The sequence below is a fragment of the Sinocyclocheilus grahami genome, unplaced genomic scaffold (genome assembly GCF_001515645.1).
Source record: "Sinocyclocheilus grahami isolate Dianchi unplaced genomic scaffold, SAMN03320097.WGS_v1.1 scaffold680.1, whole genome shotgun sequence".
Lineage (NCBI taxonomy): Eukaryota > Metazoa > Chordata > Actinopteri > Cypriniformes > Cyprinidae > Sinocyclocheilus > Sinocyclocheilus grahami.
In genome coordinates, this window is record NW_015505859.1 from 1,178,069 (window position 1) to 1,202,382 (window position 24,314).

At 36.9% G+C, this 24,314-nt stretch overlaps 3 protein-coding genes and 1 long non-coding RNA gene across 5 annotated transcripts; 1 reads left to right on the forward strand and 3 right to left on the reverse strand.

Moving 5' to 3' along the window:
• Positions 1–654: 654 nt before the first annotated feature.
• Positions 655–5,196, reverse strand: LOC107559302 (heterogeneous nuclear ribonucleoprotein A/B-like). Of its 2 annotated transcripts, XM_016243073.1 has the most exons (9): positions 5,096–5,196; positions 4,619–4,864; positions 4,082–4,250; positions 3,843–4,001; positions 2,700–2,855; positions 2,368–2,455; positions 1,449–1,613; positions 1,261–1,346; positions 655–991 (listed from the first exon to the last, which is right to left on the reverse strand). In XM_016243073.1, the coding sequence occupies exons 2-8, from the start codon at positions 4,834–4,836 to the stop codon at positions 1,276–1,278; spliced, it is 1,026 nt and encodes a 341-aa protein (XP_016098559.1). In that variant the 5' UTR covers positions 4,837–4,864; positions 5,096–5,196; the 3' UTR covers positions 655–991; positions 1,261–1,275. The 2 variants fall into 2 exon arrangements, with proteins under 2 accessions (XP_016098559.1, XP_016098560.1); XM_016243074.1 differs by lacking the exon at positions 1,261–1,346.
• Positions 5,197–5,943: 747 nt separating this feature from the next.
• LOC107559273 (nucleoside diphosphate kinase homolog 5-like) lies at positions 5,944–8,499 on the reverse strand. The gene is made up of 5 exons (XM_016243024.1): positions 8,154–8,499; positions 7,458–7,663; positions 7,015–7,115; positions 6,799–6,917; positions 5,944–6,030 (listed from the first exon to the last, which is right to left on the reverse strand). Exons 1-5 carry the CDS (start codon positions 8,295–8,297, stop codon positions 5,944–5,946), a joined length of 657 nt encoding a protein of 218 aa, XP_016098510.1. The 5' UTR covers positions 8,298–8,499.
• A 180-nt stretch (positions 8,500–8,679) lies between these two features.
• LOC107559304 (guanine nucleotide-binding protein subunit beta-2-like 1) lies at positions 8,680–16,939 on the reverse strand. Its single transcript, XM_016243076.1, has 9 exons — positions 16,853–16,939; positions 11,854–11,983; positions 11,405–11,576; positions 11,031–11,178; positions 10,123–10,218; positions 9,768–9,878; positions 9,413–9,553; positions 9,028–9,138; positions 8,680–8,786 (listed from the first exon to the last, which is right to left on the reverse strand). The coding sequence occupies exons 2-9, from the start codon at positions 11,960–11,962 to the stop codon at positions 8,721–8,723; spliced, it is 954 nt and encodes a 317-aa protein (XP_016098562.1). The 5' UTR covers positions 11,963–11,983; positions 16,853–16,939; the 3' UTR covers positions 8,680–8,720.
• Positions 16,940–21,651: 4,712 nt separating this feature from the next.
• On the forward strand, positions 21,652–22,305 carry LOC107559306 (uncharacterized). The gene is made up of 2 exons (XR_001605608.1): positions 21,652–21,796; positions 22,196–22,305. It is a non-coding gene; the product is annotated as an uncharacterized lncRNA (long non-coding RNA).
• Positions 22,306–24,314: the final 2,009 nt, after the last annotated feature.

Sequence of the window (24,314 nt, forward strand, 5' to 3'; positions counted from 1 at the left end):
CAAGATGTTTTATCCATGTATGTCCCTTTTGGCTGTGGTCCAAACAATTTCTGTCAGGTTTAGATACAAACTAGCCTAGTTTAAACAGTGATCTATTTTCTACTTCCAGCTGCCTCTATAAAACAATCCTGACTGAACTCTCATAAACGCTTACAACAACCTAGTTTTTACTGTCACTTTGTACAGTAATGTTACATTTCACCAGCATTTATTTAACATTCTAATTTCTTCAAAATGCAATCTAGATTTTATTGGTTAAGACAACTTCATTATGTAAATTAAACGCAAAAGACTTAGACATCTTAAAAATCAAGTTTATTTCTTGAAATTTGTCCAAGACACTGGAGAAACATGTATCCAGTGTTTCGAGAAAGAATCGTGTTACAGTTACCTGTGTATGTTTTGAGGTATAGCTGAATCACTATTAAAGCCACTCTTAAATATCTAACAAGATGGGAGGAATTCTCCTTAAAAGCAGTAGAGGGAAAAAAATAAAAATAAGTCACCAAGACTTGCCACTAACAGATTTTAAATGGACAAGCTTACAATCGGTAGGAAATCCCTTTTTAGCTCACCTTGAAGCCATGCAACTTTGCAAAACTAAACACGGGTGACAAAGGAAAAAAATTAATCTAGAAACAATAAAAAGAAATGAACCAAAACTGTTTATTTTGAAAGCATTTTGAGGGCTCTGAGCCTAGATGTGGTAGACACAGCCATGATGTAAAATACAACCATACAATACAATAGATTCAAAAAGGTACCAAAAAGTACAGTAAAAAAATAACACTTCCATCTCTGGAAATGTAAAAAGGACAATGGAAAAAAAAAAAAAATTAAAACAAATGTGAAGTGACATTTGCGCCCCCCATTTCCTTATGTTTTCTGTACAAAATGAAGCAGAAGTCCAGATTCTGCCAACTTCCAAAAGTAAAAGATCCCAATGTTCACTGTGACCAGACCGCTGGTTCCTGCTCGGTAGCTTTACGACCTTTAAAAGAGAAAACACAGAGATTTAGCCACATTAATCTATGTAAACCATTAACTTGTAAAAAAATTTTATAATAAATGAGGTGAAGAGATGGGGCCTGTATCTACTGCTACAACCCTACTGGACCATAAAAACCCACCCCAAAATGGATCGCTCTATCTGCCTTATAGTTCATCTGGGTAAATGGAGATGAATTGGTAATGGAGCAACACAACCAAACTAACCTTACCATGAGTGGTGGGGGAAAAAAACAAAATCAAAATTCATACCTGCACTACACATGATCAGTATGGCTTGTAGCTACTCTGGTGAGCCCCACGTCTTGGAGTTTTTCCATAGCTTGTATTGCCCTGGTCTAGGGGGGTAAGAAAAGAGCAGAGAAAGGAACTTGAGTCCCTCGCATTCACAAGAACCTGACGGGGGCGGGGAGGAAACCCCAAGGACAATCAGTGCTTACTGTAGTCATATCCGCCGCCGTAGCCGTAGTAGCCCCCCGTGTAATCGTAGTTGCCGTAGCCTCCGTATCCACCGTAACCTTGCTGGCCGCCGTAGCCATATCCCTGGTTACCGTAGCCTTGATTCCAGTAGTTATTGTAGCCCTGATTCCAGTTCTGACCCTGGCCTACAAAACAAAACCAATTTTAAACACATCTGCCACAGTGACGTACCCTGATATCTGTGAGCAACTTGTAAAACCATAAAGTGATTGGTCTCTACTCAAGCTTTGTGGGGCATTAGAATGGATTTAGATTAATCGGATCCAAGATCAGCCAAAGCTTTTAAGATAGATTAAATCTGAAGACTTCACATATACACAAGATGAAATAGATTAAAATATCAGCATGCGAGCAATAATCAATTCTGATAGTATTTTTTAAAATTACAAATATTTATAATTCTATGAAGTTATCAGAAACTCAGCAGAATGTTTAAACTAGCCTCAGTCGTAAGTATATTACATCTTATATCTTCTGTAGAGCTGCTTATAGCTGAATTGAACTAGTTTCATAAATTGGAGTAACTTTACAGTTACTGAACTGAATTAACACCGACCAGACTCCACTAACTGAATATTGTCTTTTTGGAGCTGCTTTACGGCAGAATTCGAATCTCTCATATTTGAACAAGTTTCCAGCATGGATTATTATTTTCCTGTTTATTACCATGAAGAGGCTTTAAAATTTGTATTGTATGAAGCTCTACATAAATAAGTGACTTGCCTTAGTTAACCCGACAGCATTCGATTCATATAGACACAAAAGGTTGACCGTTGTTTTCTAATGCATATCTCTGTACATTTGATGAGCATTCAGTCTTTATCTAGGTAAACTTTGCACAGATTAAAGCAGCCTAAAGTAGCATGCAGAGGTACTAACCTCCACGCCCCCTTCCTCTCCCTCCAAAACGACCTCCATACTGCTGCTGCTGGTACACTTCTTTTGGCTGCGCAACCTTAATCTCGCACTGGGGGGGGGGAAAGACAAAAATGGGTGATTTGGAATCATTATAGCAGAACATCTGCATAAAACACTACAGCTAAAATGAATCATCAAGTAAGTCCACGGACTTGTAGACACTGTATAAATTCTTATGGTATATTCATGTCAAGTATAAAAGGTTAGTACAATGTCAAATAGCGAACAACATCCCTGAAGATTGATCACATCCATCAATAAATTTAAGGTAACATCAAAGTGGAAACACTCACAAGGCCTTCTTTTCCACTTGTGTCCTTGGTTCCACTGACGTTGTGATATTTCTTTTCCAAAACTTTCTTGACAGCCTCTTCTTCCTTGAAGGTAATGAAGACAAACCCTCTCCTCTTATTTGTCTTTGGATCCATTGGAAGTTCAATAGTCTCAATCTGCAATAGCAAAAATCATCATGTCAACAAATGTGTATAAAAAAAAAAAACCCATTAAACTGCAAAACCAACAACATCTATTAGCAAAAGGAGGCAGGAGAAAAAAAAAAAAAAAGTGCATGCAAAGATCAAAAGCAAAACTTTACATTGCTAACATATACCAATTACGTTATCATTCCTTTAAACAAACGCTTGAAATCATATTTCCAATGTAAAACTTTGATTACACAGGTCTAAATTTTCTGCTCAGCTTGCTTAAAACAATTTAAAGAAATTCAAACTCTAAAAAGAACACTCCAGTACCTCGCCAAAGGCACCAAAATACTCGCGGATCCTCTCTTCTGTAGTTTCGGGGTTCAGCCCGCCGACAAAGATCTTCTTAGCAGGTTCTTTCTTCATTGCCATTGCCTTCTTGGGGTCAATCTGTCGTCCATCCAGTCTGTGCTCTTTTTGTGCTAAAACCTGTGCAAAGAGAAATCAACGATTAAGTTAACCATCGAAGAACCACAAGACTTCAGGTTTTCCGAAGCACCAAAGCTTACCTTATCTACACTGGCTGACTCTTTAAAAAGAATAAACCCAAATCCCCTTGATCGCCCAGTGTTGGGGTCCATTTTGATGGTGCAGTCTGTCACCTCTCCGAATTTAGAGAAGTAATCTTTAAGATCCTTTTTACTCGTGTCCCAGCTGAGGCCCCCAACAAACATTTTCCTGAGGAAACGAAGCAGAAAATCGGAGTGAGACCAGGAGGGGGCGTGGTAGTACAGATTTCACAAATTTCCCAATTTCTTGAATTGAAAAAAAAGCCCACTTTCTACTAATAAACGGAAATCAAAACTGCAACACAATACAGATGTCTTAAGCGCGCGCACACACACACACACACACACACACACACACACACACAAAAAACGTCTGCTTAGGTGAACAATTAAAGAGGTGCAACAGTGCATTATAAAAACAACTCTAAAAAGAACACTCCAGTACCTCGCCAAAGGCACCAAAATACTCGCGGATCCTCTCTTCTGTAGTTTCGGGGTTCAGCCCGCCGACAAAGATCTTCTTAGCAGGTTCTTTCTTCATTGCCATTGCCTTCTTGGGGTCAATCTGTCGTCCATCCAGTCTGTGCTCTTTTTGTGCTAAAACCTGTGCAAAGAGAAATCAACGATTAAGTTAACCATCGAAGAACCACAAGACTTCAGGTTTTCCGAAGCACCAAAGCTTACCTTATCTACACTGGCTGACTCTTTAAAAAGAATAAACCCAAATCCCCTTGATCGCCCAGTGTTGGGGTCCATTTTGATGGTGCAGTCTGTCACCTCTCCGAATTTAGAGAAGTAATCTTTAAGATCCTTTTTACTCGTGTCCCAGCTGAGGCCCCCAACAAACATTTTCCTGAGGAAACGAAGCAGAAAATCGGAGTGAGACCAGGAGGGGGCGTGGTAGCACAGATTTCACAAATTTCCCCATTTCTTGAATTGAAAAAAAGCCCACTTTCTACTAATAAACGGAAATCAAAACTGCAACACAATACAGATGTCTTAAGCGCGCGCACACACACACACACACACACACACACACACAAAAAACGTCTGCTTAGGTGAACAATTAAAGAGGTGCAACAGTGCATTATAAAAACCCGCTCCGTGTTCAATTCACCAACGCACCCATCCCCCTACAAAGAGACACATGGCGCCAACAAAGACGGGAAGGACAAAGGGTTTTACGTCCGAGCATCCAGCACAACTGTTACTTTTACGTACCCCGCATCTTCCTCTCCTTTGCTAGCATCAATTTGCCCCCCGTCCGACGAACCATTTTGAGGGTCTTCCTCGTCCCCGGCCGTGTCGTCGCCACCGGCGTCTCCCTGCGCTCCGGCCTGCTCATCCCCGGTGCCTTCCTCGTACTGCTCGGCTCCGTTCAGATCGTCCTCGTGGCCGTTTTCGGAGGTTTCCATATAATGCTGCTCGGCGTCTGACATGGTGGTAGTTTAATGTGAAAACCTAAAACTGCAGAGTACGTGAAATAGTTACGAAAGGAAGCGCCTTATGTAACGCATAAAGACCACCATTTTGAAAAGCGGCGCTCGCATTTATAATACGCAACAAAAATTTGAACATATCGCTTTCTAATTTAGGATAATACACCGCTTAACTGTCCTATAATTAAATGTAAGGGTTAATGCAACTAATACGTACACGGAGGCTAACAAACTCGTAATTTTCACGTAAATACTTTACCGTAAAAGCAGCAGCAAGTGAAAAGTCTCCGTGGAATGCTTTCCGCGGTGTGGGCCCTTCCTTATTGCGCCGACAAGTGGTTGGTTTTATATTACTGGATGGAAGATCAAGGAAGTTTAGTAAGGGCGCATTTAATTGGGTGCCTTCGAACGCCTATCATTCTAATAGCCAATCAAATGTGTCGCTTACACGTGACAGAAATCCTCCCCCAAACGCGCCTCGTCTGATCCTTCTTGTCGAGCGGGGGAAGAACTCTTTGTTCTTGTTTGGTTTATAAACGTGTTGTTGACCACTTTTATGTGAAATTAAAATGAAATATTTTTAGAAGGGAGCTACAATGAAAATAATGCAAGAAACAAGCGTTTGTATTTCGATTTTTAGTCAAGTAGTAATGAGGAAGTTACAGCGGCTTTTGCAATAGGCCTTTTAATTATTTGCTTTAATACATTCATTTTTTTTGTCGAGATCAGACAGTTGTTTTAATATACTTAGTTCTTCACTTTAAAAAAATGTTTGTGAACCAAATATTTATCACCATCAGAAGGGTAGAATGATTTCTTTTTAATAGTGAATTTTAAGCTTTTATTTGATGTTGAATAATGTTAGTGTTTCTGCTGTGCAAGTGTGCAGTGACAAGGATACTGTAAATTTGCACTTTTATCTTACACTTAAATGAACATTGGACAATTTAAAACTAACACACATTTGGATAAAAAGAAAAAAGGGCTAAAGCAAAATTACAAAACTTTATTTTATAAAGCAGTTTGAATGATATGAGGAAAATAGACCAAAATAGAGTGAGACAGTAACTTCTTGTTGGTAAATTCTTCTTGCTTAAAAAAAATATGTCACGCTGCTGCCTCCTCTACTACTGTTCCATCAGATATTTTGGGCTTATTAGGGTTATTATTCATCAACCAGTCTGCAAGCCATGTCTGTAAAGAAAAATAACAGTACAAAAATAACTGCGTAAATAGGATATTGACATATTATGAAATCCAGAATGATCTGTATTTGCACTGTCCAAGTGTTTTTATTTGAATAGAAACATCCCTTTCCATTGTCCTCATCTGACCTACAACAAATAAATAAAAACAAACAAACAAACATGCAATAAAGGATGCAAATATTTGAAACCTCTTTTGACTGGTTCATCTCTGTTGATTGTGTCAGTCATTGTAATTAATATACATTGATAAATTATCATTTTTTGTTTGATAATGAGCTGCTTATTTTATGGGGACAAAATCATTTTTACGTTACGGTTCTGAAAGGCTTAATAGATAGCCTACTTTACAGTAGCCAGTTGTTATTACATTTTGTCCCTGAAATCCACCCATCAGCTAGGACCAGTATAATCCTGATTGTTGTTGTTGTTTTTTTTTGGATCAAAGGTAGCCTATTCCTGCTAAAAAAATTTGAACAACACATACTGAAGTTTTGAGTATGATCAAAAGCAAGATTGTATGCACTAATCAGATTTCAGAATGTTTTTTTTTTTCCATGTGAAAAGCCCATTTTCATGATTTGATCCAATCTAATAGCCAAATTTCTTTTGAACAACTGGATCCAGGGTATCAAAAGAAAGGAACCAGGCTGAACAATTTTAAAGAAATTCTTCCAAAATTACAACTCTGTCAATGTATTTGCCCTCAAGTACTTCCAAATTTATTAGAATGACTTTAAAAAGATTTTACTCTTACAAAAGGGTCCAATGGCTTTTTCTTGCTCAGCTCTGTCAGTCCAGTGAGAAGTGTTGGGCTGACGTACCGGCTCAGGTAATCTTTGGCGGCATCTCTCATAGGAATGGGTTCAATCACAGCTAAAAGAGACGACCAAAATAATAAATAAATCAGATTTTTAGTATGCTTTCTTATCCTGTTCACTGAACTCATCTGGACAGGGTTAGATTTACTCACAGTTGGGAAACATGAACCTGATCTCCCTCTCGGCAGCAGTGAAGGATTCACTGCCATGCACAGCATTCCGCAGGTCACAAGTGCCGAATCTCGCTCTCAGACTGATGACGACATTCACAAATATGAGTGTTACATGGAAATAATTACTGATATTGAGCACAAATGAAACATATTACAGTATGCATAATGAATATAGCTTTGTTGCAATGACTAATGAGTTATGTGATTGATTTAGGCATTGCAATGAACACAGACTTTGTAAATCATTAGCCTGAAGTGCATAAAATCCAACAAAAGGATCCATTTATTTTGCCAGGAGTTTAAAAGGCACAGAAAACGGTGCACTGTAATAGTTCCCCCTACAGTACATGAACTTCATAAGTCCATTTTATCATTAAACCACCTGCATAGACAGAGAAGATTCATTCAGTGACATTCATTACCAGTCAGGATGCGTTTCTCTAGCCTTGATGCTGCTGACTGGCCCCATTATGGCTTTCCAGGTGGCAATAGCCTGGTGTCGGGCCAGTGCTAGAGCAACAACCGGTCCGGAGCTCATGAAGGCAGTCAGATGGGGGAAATGCAGCTTCCCATAATGCTCAACATAGAAATCACTGCATTGCTCTGGACTCAGCTGAAGCCTTCTTTTCTGTTAAATGAGAAAAACAAAAAGAGAATGATAAAGGCATAAGCAGAATGCAAATCTTACTAAAGCACCAGCCACAAAATATGAGATTTTAGCTGATAAGCACAATGCATATTTACATTTATTTCTTAAACAGGTTTTTCTCCAAAGCGATTTGCGAATACACTCGATTTATCATAAGCAGGCAATAACACAAGGAGTGCTGGTCACACAATGTTTCAAACCCTGTCCAGAACAGTGCAAGCTAGAAGGAAATAGGAATCGTGAAAGCATAGACTTTTGTTTTAATACATTTCATCAGCCTCATTTTAAACAGTAACGTTACAATGTAGTGGCATCAGACACCACATGACGATCTTGGACTCAGAAAAAGACTAACTAGGGATCGTCTTAAATTCCCCATGTAAATAATTCATCTTATGCGCAGTGCAAAATACAATATTTAATAATGGAAAAAAAAAATCGTTGAGTCTGTTCACTTACGTAACGTTACCTGAAGAACTGTAAATCCAGACTGAAGAATAATGTCCTCAATTTCATTGGTTTTGTGGATGGCATCAGGTTTGATTAAAGCCAGCGTTCTCTCCACGAAGATGCGAGGTGCTGGCATCTGTTTCTGAGGACTGTCGCTCTCCATGACTTTTAAACAGCTAACGTTTCACTATTTTTCTATTGACGTTACAGGACTTTTTCACGGTCACTTGAACAGCCAAGGCAAAATTGGTCAAATTATAAAGTGCAAATAGTTTAATTTACCAGAATGGAAGCACAATTACTGTTGACTTACCTACAACATTAAAATAGTTTATAGTTCAAGCGTCTGTATCATGTCGTGTCCTCAACGTTGAGTCCGGTTTGTTGGCCTTGTTGCTAGGCAACAAGTCGCATAGATTGAATCAACATACATTAGTGCCATCTAGCGGCTACTCAAACCTATTTACACGACTCAAATGGTTGCATTTCAGTTGTATTTTATTGCAAGTCAGAAAAAATTAAGTAAACAAGGTCAATTGTAGTTGTTTTTAAAAGTTTTATTTTATTTAGACATTAGAAAAGGCGTCTATCTCGTTCCAATGGTCACCTGCCACACTCTGATCAGGTTGTCTGTGTATCCAGCAAAGAGAGTCTGTGATGAGAAGAGACGGGAATTATTATCAGGTACCACTTAAGAAGCACTTGCTACTGATTTAAATTCATATTACTGTCCCCCTCATATTTGCAGGACTGTCACCATAAAGTTTCAGATGTTATAAGTGATTGGGTATAATCAACGGGAGCAGCTGATCCAGCTAGAATTTGCAACTAATGAAATGCAAGGAATAGCTCAGGAACTCATTCCAGGCAGAAAAGGCTGCTGTACAACCCACCTGTCCATCAGCAGACCAGGCCAGAGAAGTGCACTGAGGTGGCTCAGCCTTGCTGTTGGTGGTGATGATGTCCTGCCTCAGCTCATCAACAATGACCTTGCCCTCCAGATCCTGTTGAGAGAAAACAGTCAGCTTTGCAACAGCAGTATGATAATGTTATACCCGCTTGGGCCAATAGTTCTCAGAAACAGCCTCTTTATCATCATAGTTACAGAAGGCATTGAACTTTCATCACTGAACTCTCTGCTCCAATTTAAACGGTTACTGTTAATATATTAAGGATAAAGCACTTAATTCACACTGAAGCTTGCAGTTTTGTCTTAAAGAAGGGAAATCTTTGCATTTGAAACATCTGAATGAAAAGCATTCATGTACATAAACGCACCCAGATCTTGATGCTAGGTCCAGTGGCGGCACACAGCCAGTAGCGGTTGGGGCTGAAGCAAAGGGCGTTGATGTTGTCACCACTGTCCAGGGTGTAAAGGTGCTTGCCCTCGTTCAGGTCCCACAGCATGGCTTGCCCATCCTGAAATGAGGACAAATACCGTAAATACAGATAGAAAAGTTATGAGCTCTGAAAACTCACAATGGTTTTTTTTCTGTGTTCAAAAACAGCCTCTTTTATAATCACATGGATTCAGATGGCATTAAGGTTTCATCATCTTCACTCGGTCATCTCAAACCTCTAACCTGTTTACTAACTGCAGTAGTGAAAACCAGAAAAAGAGTGACCACATTACCTTTCCACCAGAGGCACACAGAGATCCATCAGGAGACACGGTCACTGTGTTCAGGTATCCAGTGTGGCCAATGTGGTTGGTCTTCAGCTTACAGTTAGCAAGATTCCATACCTGTAACAAACACATAATTTAACCTGGCTGCATTAGCAAGCATTCAGCCAATCCACGCAAGCTGCCCTGATGAAACGGTTCACTTTGTTAATGGTCTCAATCCGTTACCCATCATAATTGCAGGACTTGTCGTCAGAGCCCAAGAGCTCAGACAAAAAGAATGTGGATTTGATTAATCACAGGGTAAAGTTGTTCACAGACCAGCTATTCTAGTTTACATAAAAGGTACAGACAAAGGTCTCACCTTGACCATTTTGTCCCACCCGCAGGACACAATGATGGGGTTGTTGCTGTTGGGAGAGAAACGCACGCAGGACACCCACTCAGAGTGGCTGTCATCCTGTGGACAAATCAAAATAAAGGGTTTCAGAACAGCACAAGCTATCATAAACATCAGGGTATCTGTAGAGTTTACGCCTTTAAGACCTGCACAAATAAAATACCGCATGTGCACGCAGAACAAACCAATACAACCTCAAAATAAAACATGCATCTCAATCTTTCACTTAATTAAACAGGCACACATTCAAATGCTAACCAAGTTTAAAACAGTTTTATTCCATATACACATATTGAAATTGAGCAATAGAGTTAAGACCTATTGGTTAAACGCAGCGGTTTTTTAATATCACTGACTCACTGAGATACTATAGTAATATTTTGAATTAGTTATGTCTATATTGCCTAGGACACATTTTTCACTTAGTTTAACTTGATATTAAAATAAGCTTATGTTTATTTCAAGCAACAATTTTTAATGGTTTCAGTAAACTATAATAACCCTGGCTAGAGGTTAATCGACATTAGATTTTGCAGATATGATAATGTGTTTCACGAGTTTTTACTTTGAAATGCTAACATTTAAATTAAATCACCTTTCGTAGTTTAATAATCACATTCGACCACATCTTTGACTCCAGTTCCCACATTTAAGACCTCTTAAAATAACAAGATTTTTGATATACCAGAAAATATTGCCTCAATTGAATTAATCTTAAATTTGATCAGACTGAACTTAAGACATTAAGTCTTTTCAGGCACCCCAAAGCAATTTTTCCCTCTTTATTGCGAGATGGTTAAAGACTACTACTACTTATGATCTCCCCATAAAGTGAGCCCTAAACTTGAGTAAAGAGCATTATGGAGGTCTACCTGGATGGTGTACTTGCAGACTCCCAGGGTGTTCCACAACTTGATGGTCTTGTCTCTGGATCCAGACACGATCTGACGGTTGTCAGCAGAGAAAGCCACGCTCAGAACGTCCTTGGTGTGTCCAACAAAACGGCGGGTTGTAGTGCCACTAGGTGAACAAAAAAAAATGCACAAATTCAAATTAACCTGACATTGTTAACTACATTTGTTTTGAAAGATTGAAAACAACCACATTCTTTGGGGTTCCAAGAGTCTTAAATTCAGAAACAGCCTCTTTATCATCACAATGACACAGATGACATTTGAGTTTCATCATCACTTCAAATCCTATGGAACAGAGCTTGAATGACTGCCCTGTGTCTCCAAATACTCACGTTGTCAGATCCCACAGGCGCAGGGTGCTGTCCCAGGAGCCAGACAGGGCGAACTGACCATCGGATGAGATGACAACATCACTCACAAAGTGGGAATGGCCCTTCAGAGCACGCTGCGGGATGCCATAGTTGGTCTCATCACGGGTCAGCTTCCACATGATGACGGTTTTGTCTGCAAGGTGGACAACAGAAGAGCACCTAACAGATCAGATACCTGTAACCCTTCATTTGCTTTATAATTCTGACAGCTGAAGGCATCTCACACACTAGTTACTACTATTCACTGATGCTACGTTATATTCTATTTACCCATAAACTAGGTCTCGATAGTGCAAAATGTCAGCTTTATACAGCGCTAGAACTGAATGGACCTTTTATTCAGTGTAAACATTAAGGGCTCGTGTATCCGGATGCTCACTGGGCTGCAGCGCGGCTCTGAGAACACTTACCCCGGGACGCGGACAGAATCATGTCGGGGAACTGGGGAGTGGTGGCGATTTGGGTGACCCATCCACTATGACCCTTAAGGGTCCCCCTTACTGTCATCTGCTCGGTCATTTTGGCGCAGGAAAGAATCACCTATTAAGGTGGATGGAGTTGGATTTTGTCGGAGGGCCGAGTCCTCCCTATAGCTCTCACACTGTGGCAAGAGGAAAAGGAAGAAACACACCGGAAGCAAAACTCTTGAGGGTCAACCGTCTTCTTCAGCTCGCGCTCTCGTGTGAGTTTCCTCATCAAACTGCTTACTGCCATCTAGTGTGTACAAATAACAAAATACTTATTTTTTTATGTTTAAGCGTTTTCATCCTCGATGTCTTTAACAAAGAGATTGAATTGCAGTAATATGTTGATTGTAGCCAAGTTTTATATAAATAAATGTAGATTTGTTAAAGTTTCTCCTTGTTTTGAGCCATTTAAAAATGATTTTAGAATTATACTTCCATATATATATATATATATATACGTCCATAAAACAATTAAAAACGAAGAGTGCCTTAAAACTCTACACTTCTGGCAACATACTTGGAATGTAATTGAATTTGTCTTATAATTTGCTTTACATGTTTTGGTATTATTTGAACTTTTAATATACATATCTTCCTGAGAACCAGGGAAAAAAAGTTTTTTGAATTTGATTGTTTTTATGTCATTACATTGGTTGGAGCACAGAAACAAATGGAGAAATTTTCATTTATTTTTTTTCATATTTTATTCTAAGTCCCTTGTAGAGAAATAGGTAGAGGACACCAGTCATTCAACAAAATAAAATAAAAATAAATAAATAGACATGAAAAGGCATAAACAATGTTTTATTTTTTCATTCACCAATAAGTTTTTAGGTTTCAGGCTATTTTCATCCAAACTTTGTACAAAGATGATTCTCGACTATGTTATGGAAGATATAACAGAATGATTTGATTTACTACTCTACTTTATGGAATATGTGCGTAAAATATCCATAAATTGGTATTCCCATTCTATACAATGTATCTATACATTGCATATTAATGTGTTCTTGTGGGCAAACTATAATGAAAAAAGACGTGTTATAATGGGAGCAATAACGTGGCAACATTTTCATAAGAATATCTCATATTTCATAGGAATATTGATCTATAATTTCTTTCGGACTTTTTGAGTTTCCCCAAAATGCCTGATTAACATGCTGTTTTCCTGGTGTCCTCTACAGAAGGCTATGAAAATTATGCCCTGTTTAGTAACAAAAAGTCATATTACGATTTGAAACCCCATAACATCTTTTTCTGAGATATTTATTTACGACAAACTATTTGAAAATTAGCCTGATTGAAATGATAATTACAAAGAGTGTTGGGCAGTAACTAGTAACTTAGTTACTGTAATAATATTACTTTTTGCAGTAACTAGTGTAACTAATTACTAATAAGATTTCAGTAATAATATTACAGTTACCATCCATAAAACAGCTTAGTTACTTCATTACTTTTGATGCCTCAACCCCGCTGATTTAAAATCCAACAATCAAATATTTCTTAGATTTATTTTCATAATTTTCACGACTCGCACATGCATGTGATGTCCCCAGTGCAGCAGGCAAGCTTGGAATATGGAAAAGCTTACATTCAGCAGATAGAAATATTGCATTTTATTGATTTTGTCAGGAAAAAAGATCTGAACACTGTTGTGTAAGTTGTGGCTTTACTTTACTCTGGCATTACATCCCACCCACATCCCTCTGATCAGCATATGGTACATTATATTACTATACTTAAAAATCTTTTTGGAAAATTTAACAGTTTCTTACAAACTTATGTGATTTGATAAAATACATTATGAAATATAATCGTATATGCATGGGTAACGGAGAAATTACAATTAGCTTCAAGCTACACATGACAATTAATGAGATTAATACAACACTTCTACTTGAATGTCACTATCAATCACTATTGAGTGTTTGTAATAACTTCTGACTGCAATCCAATGTGGATTTTGGTCAAATGATGAGGCAGAAATATGTTGTTAGTAACATTCTTGAAGAATTTTATGTGGTAGATACACAGTTACAACTTCTGTGGGGCCTGAAGAAAAAGTAATGTAACTAGTAGTGTAACTAATTACTGTTGCCAGAAAGTAATAAGTAAAGTAACAATATTACTTTTGAAAGGAGTAACTAGTAATGAGTAATATATTACATTCTTTGAGTAACTAGCACAACACTGATTACAAAACATGATCATATTTCCTGAAGAGTGCTACATTTGATCATTCTGTTAATATCAGTCATATTTAAAGACCAAGGAGTGTTTATGATCAAACCTCCATTTGATACCTCTAAAAAGAGCAGAATGTGCTCTGTACAGGGCATCCTGTGGCATGTATGGTCTCAGAGAAATTCACTAAAATATAATGTCCTCTACAGAGGACAAAAGTCTATGCCTGGGTCCCATAAAAATGATTTATTGATTCTATACACTCTTAGAAAAAAGGGTTATTTGGGGTTATATAGGTTCTTTACTCAACTCCAAAGAACCCTTTATGCCAAAAAGGTTCTATATAAGGAGAAAGAACCCTTTTTGGCACAAAAGGGTTCTTTGGGCTAAACCATGCTTTTATGTATGTTTACACATTAGGCTATTTAAAATGATTATACTACATTATATTTGTGTTTTTATTTCAATTTTACTTGGACACACCTTTATTCCGAAGAAAATAAACTTAAAATTTACGTCTGCACTTTCAAGTTTAATAGAAAATAATTGCCACATGATCCTGTACACTGAATAAAATGCCTAACATCTAAATGAACTGGTTTTACTTAAGTCTACTATCACTGAATCAAACTATTAATTTATACCAATAATAATAATACCATTCTATAAAGTACTGGTTAAATTAGTGTTCATCAAGATTTTTTAGCTAACATATTTACATTTAGACATTTAGCAGATGCTTTTATCCAAAGCGACTTACAAATGAGGACAATGGAAGCAATCAAAATCAACAAAAGAGCAATGATCTGCAGGTGCTATAACAAGTCTCAGTTAGCTTAACGCAGTACACATAGCAAGGTTTTTTTAAATCATATAATAAACAAAAAGAAAAGAGAGAGTAGAAAAAGAATAGAGCAAGCTAGTGTTAGAGGCCTTTTTTTCTTTTGTTAATTGTATAATAAATAAAAAGAAAACAAATAGATAGAATATAAAAAGATCAGAGAAGCAAGTGTTATGCTGCGTCTCAATGTGCCTACTTATACTACGCCCTTAAAGTATGTACTCTTTTGGTGAAGAAAAAGTAGACACTTTTGAGTGTGTAGTAGAAGAGTAGGCAAGCTTTGGGACATACTATCAGGACACACAACTGCGTCTTTAACAGACGCTCTGTCGCATAGATACACGCACCCTGTCACTGTAAACTGGCCTGTCCATCATCTTGTCACAGTTAACATCCTCCACATTGATTTCATTTAACTTCCTACCGTACTGGAGAGAAAAGAAGTTGCACATTGATCTGCCAGTCGGGGGTCTTTCATACTGAGAACAGCTCATATTTGATGCATTTAAAAGTTAACGACCAAACGGATGTTTATAAAAGTTTTCATTGCTGTTACAGATTAAATATAACACAGATAACATTAAATACATATATTTTTTTTTACCAATTTAAATGTTGAATATATTAGTAACTCGAAGCCCTTTTTCTAAGCCTCTCTACCTAACCGCCGGTCGCGCACGTCCGCCATGTTTGTAGTTTTTGTAATATTGCCCGCAATGGATTGTGGGCAATATTAGCCATTAGCGGGTGCCGGGATCCACACTTCAAAAATCGACCTGAAATAGTAGACCATGCGGGGACTTTTGGCATCCTCTTTTCAACATACTATACTTTGGGACACACTTATGCTAATCTCACATACTATTTAGGATGGATATTATGAACATTAAAACGCAGAGTTAGTTTTTTTTTTTTAAAGATAGACCTATTATAAAATATTTATTTTTATTTATAATATGATATGATATGGTGTAATATTTAGGCTAGATGTTTCTCTTGTTTACAGTAACTAAAGATCAGATCATCATACTGTACAAACAGCACTAGTTTCACGCGCGCTCTGGATCCGATGACGTAAAGGACTAATTCTCGAACATTCCAGCCAGTGATGGGAAGTTCGGCTCTTTTCAAAGATTCGGCTCTTTTGGCTCGGCTCCCTTTTTAGAAGAGCCGGCTCTTACGGCTCCCAAATGGCTCTTTATTTAGTATCACTCAGAGGCTTCTATTTTCGCCCAATTTAGCAGTTGTGAATGGTTTGGTTTGTTTGTTGGTAAGCAATTTTTTTTATTCAGTGTTTTCATAAAAGCCTTATTTTTATGCATTTTTTTTCGTTACAGAAAAAAAATACACAGATACTATTATTTAACATTTTGATACAACTTTAATTGAACACAGAACCACAGCAAACAAATAAATAAAGGCAAACGTCTTAACATTAAGACACTTTAGTGCAGTTTGGCATTCAGAAATATCAGATGCCTCAGCTTCTCTCTGTGATTGTTTGGCCTGTTTTTGAGAAGACTTCGATGTTGCAACAATGCAGTGTCTGGCCTGTACCACTACACTCGCTATCTTCGGAGCGTGTGTCCCCCTTCCTTCTTTCACATAATGGTATGATCCGAGTCTGTCCGCCCATGTGATTAGCCGCAAGTGTATTTTCTTTTCTTTTTTTTGTAACGAAAAAATGCATAAAAATAATGCTTTTATGAAAACACTGAATTGAAAAAAATTGCTTACCAACACACAAACCATGATTCACAATTGCTAAATTGGGCTAAAATAGAAGGCCCCGGCTGAAGATTCGGCTCTCCCCGATGGGAGTCGACTCTTCTCGTTCGCTACAAAGAGTCGGCTCATCGAACGACACATCACTAATTCCAGCAGCTCGACTCGACGGACGCAGGAAAGAATCACCTATTAAGGTGGATGGAGTTGGATTTTGTCGGAGGGCCGAGTCCTCCCTATAGCTCTCACACTGTGGCAAGAGGAAAAGGAAGAAACACACCGGAAGCAAAACTCTTGAGGGTCAACCGTCTTCTTCAGCTCGCGCTCTCGTGTGAGTTTCCTCATCAAACTGCTTACTGCCATCTAGTGTGTACAAATAACAAAATACTTATTTTTTTATGTTTAAGCGTTTTCATCCTCGATGTCTTTAACAAAGAGATTGAATTGCAGTAATATGTTGATTGTAGCCAAGTTTTATATAAATAAATGTAGATTTGTTAAAGTTTCTCCTTGTTTTGAGCCATTTAAAAATGATTTTAGAATTATACTTCCATATATATATATATATATATACGTCCATAAAACAATTAAAAACGAAGAGTGCCTTAAAACTCTACACTTCTGGCAACATACTTGGAATGTAATTGAATTTGTCTTATAATTTGCTTTACATGTTTTGGTATTATTTGAACTTTTAATATACATATCTTCCTGAGAACCAGGGAAAAAAAGTTTTTTGAATTTGATTGTTTTTATGTCATTACATTGGTTGGAGCACAGAAACAAATGGAGAAATTTTCATTTATTTTTTTTCATATTTTATTCTAAGTCCCTTGTAGAGAAATAGGTAGAGGACACCAGTCATTCAACAAAATAAAATAAAAATAAATAAATAGACATGAAAAGGCATAAACAATGTTTTATTTTTTCATTCACCAATAAGTTTTTAGGTTTCAGGCTATTTTCATCCAAACTTTGTACAAAGATGATTCTCGACTATGTTATGGAAGATATAACAGAATGATTTGATTTACTACTCTACTTTATGGAATATGTGCGTAAAATATCCATAAATTGGTATTCCCATTCTATACAATGTATCTATACATTGCATATTAATGTGTTCTTGTGGGCAAACTATAATGAAAAAAGACGTGTTATAATGGGAGCAATAACGTGGCAACATTTTCATAAGAATATCTCATATTTCATAGGAATATTGATCTATAATTTCTTTCGGACTTTTTGAGTTTCCCCAAAATGCCTGATTAACATGCTGTTTTCCTGGTGTCCTCTACAGAAGGCTATGAAAATTATGCCCTGTTTAGTAACAAAAAGTCATATTACGATTTGAAACCCCATAACATCTTTTTCTGAGATATTTATTTACGACAAACTATTTGAAAATTAGCCTGATTGAAATGATAATTACAAAGAGTGTTGGGCAGTAACTAGTAACTTAGTTACTGTAATAATATTACTTTTTGCAGTAACTAGTGTAACTAATTACTAATAAGATTTCAGTAATAATATTACAGTTACCATCCATAAAACAGCTTAGTTACTTCATTACTTTTGATGCCTCAACCCCGCTGATTTAAAATCCAACAATCAAATATTTCTTAGATTTATTTTCATAATTTTCACGACTCGCACATGCATGTGATGTCCCCAGTGCAGCAGGCAAGCTTGGAATATGGAAAAGCTTACATTCAGCAGATAGAAATATTGCATTTTATTGATTTTGTCAGGAAAAAAGATCTGAACACTGTTGTGTAAGTTGTGGCTTTACTTTACTCTGGCATTACATCCCACCCACATCCCTCTGATCAGCATATGGTACATTATATTACTATACTTAAAAATCTTTTTGGAAAATTTAACAGTTTCTTACAAACTTATGTGATTTGATAAAATACATTATGAAATATAATCGTATATGCATGGGTAACGGAGAAATTACAATTAGCTTCAAGCTACACATGACAATTAATGAGATTAATACAACACTTCTACTTGAATGTCACTATCAATCACTATTGAGTGTTTGTAATAACTTCTGACTGCAATCCAATGTGGATTTTGGTCAAATGATGAGGCAGAAATATGTTGTTAGTAACATTCTTGAAGAATTTTATGTGGTAGATACACAGTTACAACTTCTGTGGGGCCTGAAGAAAAAGTAATGTAACTAGTAGTGTAACTAATTACTGTTGCCAGAAAGTAATAAGTAAAGTAACAATATTACTTTTGAAAGGAGTAACTAGTAATGAGTAATATATTACATTCTTTGAGTAACTAGCACAACACTGATTACAAAACATGATCATATTTCCTGAAGAGTGCTACATTTGATCATTCTGTTAATATCAGTCATATTTAAAGACCAAGGAGTGTTTATGATCAAACCTCCATTTGATACCTCTAAAAAGAGCAGAATGTGCTCTGTACAGGGCATCCTGTGGCATGTATGGTCTCAGAGAAATTCACTAAAATATAATGTCCTCTACAGAGGACAAAAGTCTATGCCTGGGTCCCATAAAAATGATTTATTGATTCTATACACTCTTAGAAAAAAGGGTTATTTGGGGTTATATAGGTTCTTTACTCAACTCCAAAGAACCCTTTATGCCAAAAAGGTTCTATATAAGGAGAAAGAACCCTTTTTGGCAAAAAAGGGTTCTTTGGGCTAAACCATGCTTTATGTATGGTTAGGCTATTTAAAATTATTATAGTACATTGTATTTGTGTTTTTATTTCAATTTTACTTGGACACACCTTTATTCCGAAGAAAATAAACTTAAAATTTACGTCTGCACTTTCAAGTTTAATAGAAAATAATTGCCACATGATCCTGTACACTGAATAAAATGCCTAACATCTAAATGAACTGGTTTTACTTAAGTCTACTATCACTGAATCAAACTATTAATTTATACCAATAATAATAATACCATTCTATAAAGTACTGGTTAAATTAGTGTTCATCAAGATTTTTTAGCTAACATATTTACATTTAGACATTTAGCAGATGCTTTTATCCAAAGCGACTTACAAATGAGGACAATGGAAGCAATCAAAATCAACAAAAGAGCAATGATCCGCAGGTGCTATAACAAGTCTCAGTTAGCTTAACGCAGTACACATAGCAAGGTTTTTTTAAATCATATAATAAACAAAAAGAAAAGAGAGAGTAGAAAAAGAATAGAGCAAGCTAGTGTTAGAGGCCTTTTTTTCTTTTGTTAATTGTATAATAAATAAAAAGAAAACAAATAGATAGAATATAAAAAGATCAGAGAAGCAAGTGTTATGCTGCGTCTCAATGTGCCTACTTATACTACGCCCTTAAAGTATGTACTCTTTTGGTGAAGAAAAAGTAGACACTTTTGAGTGTGTAGTAGAAGAGTAGGCAAGCTTTGGGACATACTATCAGGACACACAACTGCGTCTTTAACAGACGCTCTGTCGCATAGATACACGCACCCTGTCACTGTAAACTGGCCTGTCCATCATCTTGTCACAGTTAACATCCTCCACATTGATTTCATTTAACTTCCTACCGTACTGGAGAGAAAAGAAGTTGCACATTGATCTGCCAGTCGGGGGTCTTTCATACTGAGAACAGCTCATATTTGATGCATTTAAAAGTTAACGACCAAACGGATGTTTATAAAAGTTTTCATTGCTGTTACAGATTAAATATAACACAGATAACATTAAATACATATATTTTTTTTTACCAATTTAAATGTTGAATATATTAGTAACTCGAAGCCCTTTTTCTAAGCCTCTCTACCTAACCGCCGGTCGCGCACGTCCGCCATGTTTGTAGTTTTTGTAATATTGCCCGCAATGGATTGTGGGCAATATTAGCCATTAGCGGGTGCCGGGATCCACACTTCAAAAATCGACCTGAAATAGTAGACCATGCGGGGACTTTTGGCATCCTCTTTTCAACATACTATACTTTGGGACACACTTATGCTAATCTCACATACTATTTAGGATGGATATTATGAACATTAAAACGCAGAGTTAGTTTTTTTTTTTTAAAGATAGACCTATTATAAAATATTTATTTTTATTTATAATATGATATGATATGGTGTAATATTTAGGCTAGATGTTTCTCTTGTTTACAGTAACTAAAGATCAGATCATCATACTGTACAAACAGCACTAGTTTCACGCGCGCTCTGGATCCGATGACGTAAAGGACTAATTCTCGAACATTCCAGCCAGTGATGGGAAGCTCGGCTCTTTTCAAAGATTCGGCTCTTTTGGCTCGGCTCCCTTTTTAGAAGAGCCGGCTCTTACGGCTCCCAAATGGCTCTTTATTTAGTATCACTCAGAGGCTTCTATTTTCGCCCAATTTAGCAGTTGTGAATGGTTTGGTTTGTTTGTTGGTAAGCAATTTTTTTTATTCAGTGTTTTCATAAAAGCCTTATTTTTATGCATTTTTTTTCGTTACAGAAAAAAAATACACAGATACTATTATTTAACATTTTAATACAACTTTAATTGAACACAGAACCACAGCAAACAAATAAATAAAGGCAAACGTCTTAACATTAAGACACTTTAGTGCAGTTTGGCATTCAGAAATATCAGATGCCTCAGCTTCTCTCTGTGATTGTTTGGCCTGTTTTTGAGAAGACTTCGATGTTGCAACAATGCAGTGTCTGGCCTGTACCACTACACTCGCTATCTTCGGAGCGTGTGTCCCCCTTCCTTCTTTCACATAATGGTATGATCCGAGTCTGTCCGCCCATGTGATTAGCCGCAAGTGTATTTTCTTTTCTTTTTTTTGTAACGAAAAAATGCATAAAAATAATGCTTTTATGAAAACACTGAATTGAAAAAAATTGCTTACCAACACACAAACCATGATTCACAATTGCTAAATTGGGCTAAAATAGAAGGCCCCGGCTGAAGATTCGGCTCTCCCCGATGGGAGTCGACTCTTCTCGTTCGCTACAAAGAGTCGGCTCATCGAACGACACATCACTAATTCCAGCAGCTCGACTCGACGGACGCCATTTTGAGCCACACAAACAACACCCAAGAAGACGGAGGAAATAAATTCGTCTATTATCGAGTACTACTATTATTTAGAGGACTTTCTCAAGCCAGGTAAAGCAATGTTTTAATCTTTCGCTGATTATTTCACTCACACAATGTACTAATTTCTTAAGAACCGATTTGTATTTTACCACCTAAAAGCGGTAACGACGTCGCTAACTGTGTGTTTTATTAATCGTAAGCGTGCTATAAGTTTCACAAAATGTATTTTATTGTCTAAACGGGTTTCAGTTATTGTTATTATTTTCTAACCAATTTTAGACTTCCCAAAAGAAAAATAATTAGCATCGGGCATTACGGGCAAATACTTCGTTGACACGAGGCGGTTAGAACAAAGAGGCCACTGTATTTGTGGATCCTGCCCTATAACTTATATTATACAGTTTACGTGGATCGAGTATTTGTACTTGATATAAAGGTTATTTATTTGTATGGTGCTTGTTTTATCAGATGAGACAGAGAAGATTGCGCTCTTCCTGGCTGAGAGAGGTGAGTCTGGAGGAGAGAATGGAGAACAGAAAGAGACACAGACGAGACTCGCACAGCAGCGAGAGAGAAAACAAATACAGAAAACAACACCACAAGAACAGCGACTGGTGAGAATCAGTCTGGATTGCTTTGTATTTATTCTGAGTCCTTTTGAATCAACACATTGTACGAGTTAATTTTATACCCGTATTAGTACGGCTGTAAGTTACTTGGCCAGCGCCCATTGAGCCTTGTGTACATCTTCTGGCAGTGTGTTGTGCAATACTTGTTTGACTAGTGTCTCTTTATTGGAAGCTTCCTGGAAAACATTTGATGACCTGACCTCAATGTGTCAATCTCCTCCATTTAGACATTAAGTCATCTGTCAGTGCCTCGTTTTTACAAATAGGTTAATTACTTGGATCCCAATCATTTTATTTGCCATTACAGAGAACATTTGGAATTTGCCTGGATTGTCAACAAATCAGGGCCTCATTTATATGGATGTTTTCCATCAAAAGTTTCCACCACAGAAAAGATACTCTTTATTTTTGGAATTGTATTCATATGTGCTAAAATGTTGTTGGGCATCGAAAAGCTATTCCATTTTCGGAAATCAGATCAGATGCGTAAGGTCAGGAATCAAATTACTTGGTATAAAATTACATTTAAATTCAGCTTCTCGATTCCTGTATGTGCATTTATTGTGATTTCAAAAGATTCAATTGCAAGAAGACGAAATAGAACTCACTCGCTTTTTTCTGTGCTACACACACAAAAGCCGCATCTTATATACACGAACAATGGACTGTGCTCTCTTTCTCGCATTCTTACACATTCGAATGGACAAATACACACAGAATTATATCAAAATATTCCATAAATACAATCGGTTGTCTTAAATGAACGCAAAGAGCTGAGAAAGAAAACAAGGGTGTATTGGATCCGTGCATTGACAGCAGCTGCTGCCGCCAGTTATTAATGTTAATCAAAGAACAAAAGAAAAGAAAATACCTCACTGATCTTGATTGAATCACTTTTGTAACCTCGGTTTATATTTTATTTGCCTGTTGTTCGGCGCTGACCACTGTAATGGGAACGTGCATCTGTGTAGGCGCTCATTTTGGAGATGCGTTCCAATATAATTTATCCTTATTTATGGTATAGGCCTATTCTATTTTGTTCTGCAGTTTAATAAGTTAAACAGAAAAAAGACAAATAGTAGCACTGCATGTTTCTGAATATTTATTTAAACAAACTGTATAATGTTGAAAAACCACAAACATGACAGTTATAATTAAAATATGCCAATTCCTTCACAGCCTATTTATACAACGCGCACAGTGCCCTATTTTTACAGATTTTTAAAACGGTGTATACAGCAAAATTGTTTAATTAAGCTGAGATAAAGCACTATAAATTCTTAATTCATTTGCAACAAAACTATAAAGTTTTGTTGCAAACGGATGAAGACATTAGTAGGCTTCTCAGCTCACCCCTTTAACATGCACACGTTCGGCGTTTCGGCGGCCCAACACTGAATAATATGTTGTGGCCATTGTATTTTGATTTATAAAATAAAAATTTAAAATACAAAAATGAAATTTAAATTACCCTGCTTCTAAATAAAGCGGTTATTTTTATTTTGTTAAAAATGGCCAAAAGAGACCTCTGAACTAGGCTACTAGAAAGGAAAAAAAACCTTAACGTTTTTGCTCAGAATTCGTTTTTAATCCCTGCATGATTTGTCATGCATGATAAATGTCAAATAGCCTACGTTATAGCTTGACTACAAGTTTAAAAACAACGCTACAATTGTTATAATCAAGGAAATTAAACTTACCATCATGAAATGTGTCTACACACACGAGCGATAATGCCAAAAAGAAAGAGAAACATCGGAAAATAGGCATATTTTATTCAAGACATTTCTATATGACATCAACATGCATTTATCATTCTTACAATCACCGCCAGAATGTCCAACTTCACCATGATGAACTTCAAATTGGGTTCGATTATTTTTCCTCAACAGTTCTCCTCACAAAACGAAATTAATTTCAAGCACAAATTTGATAAGAACAGAGTGGAAATTATTAGC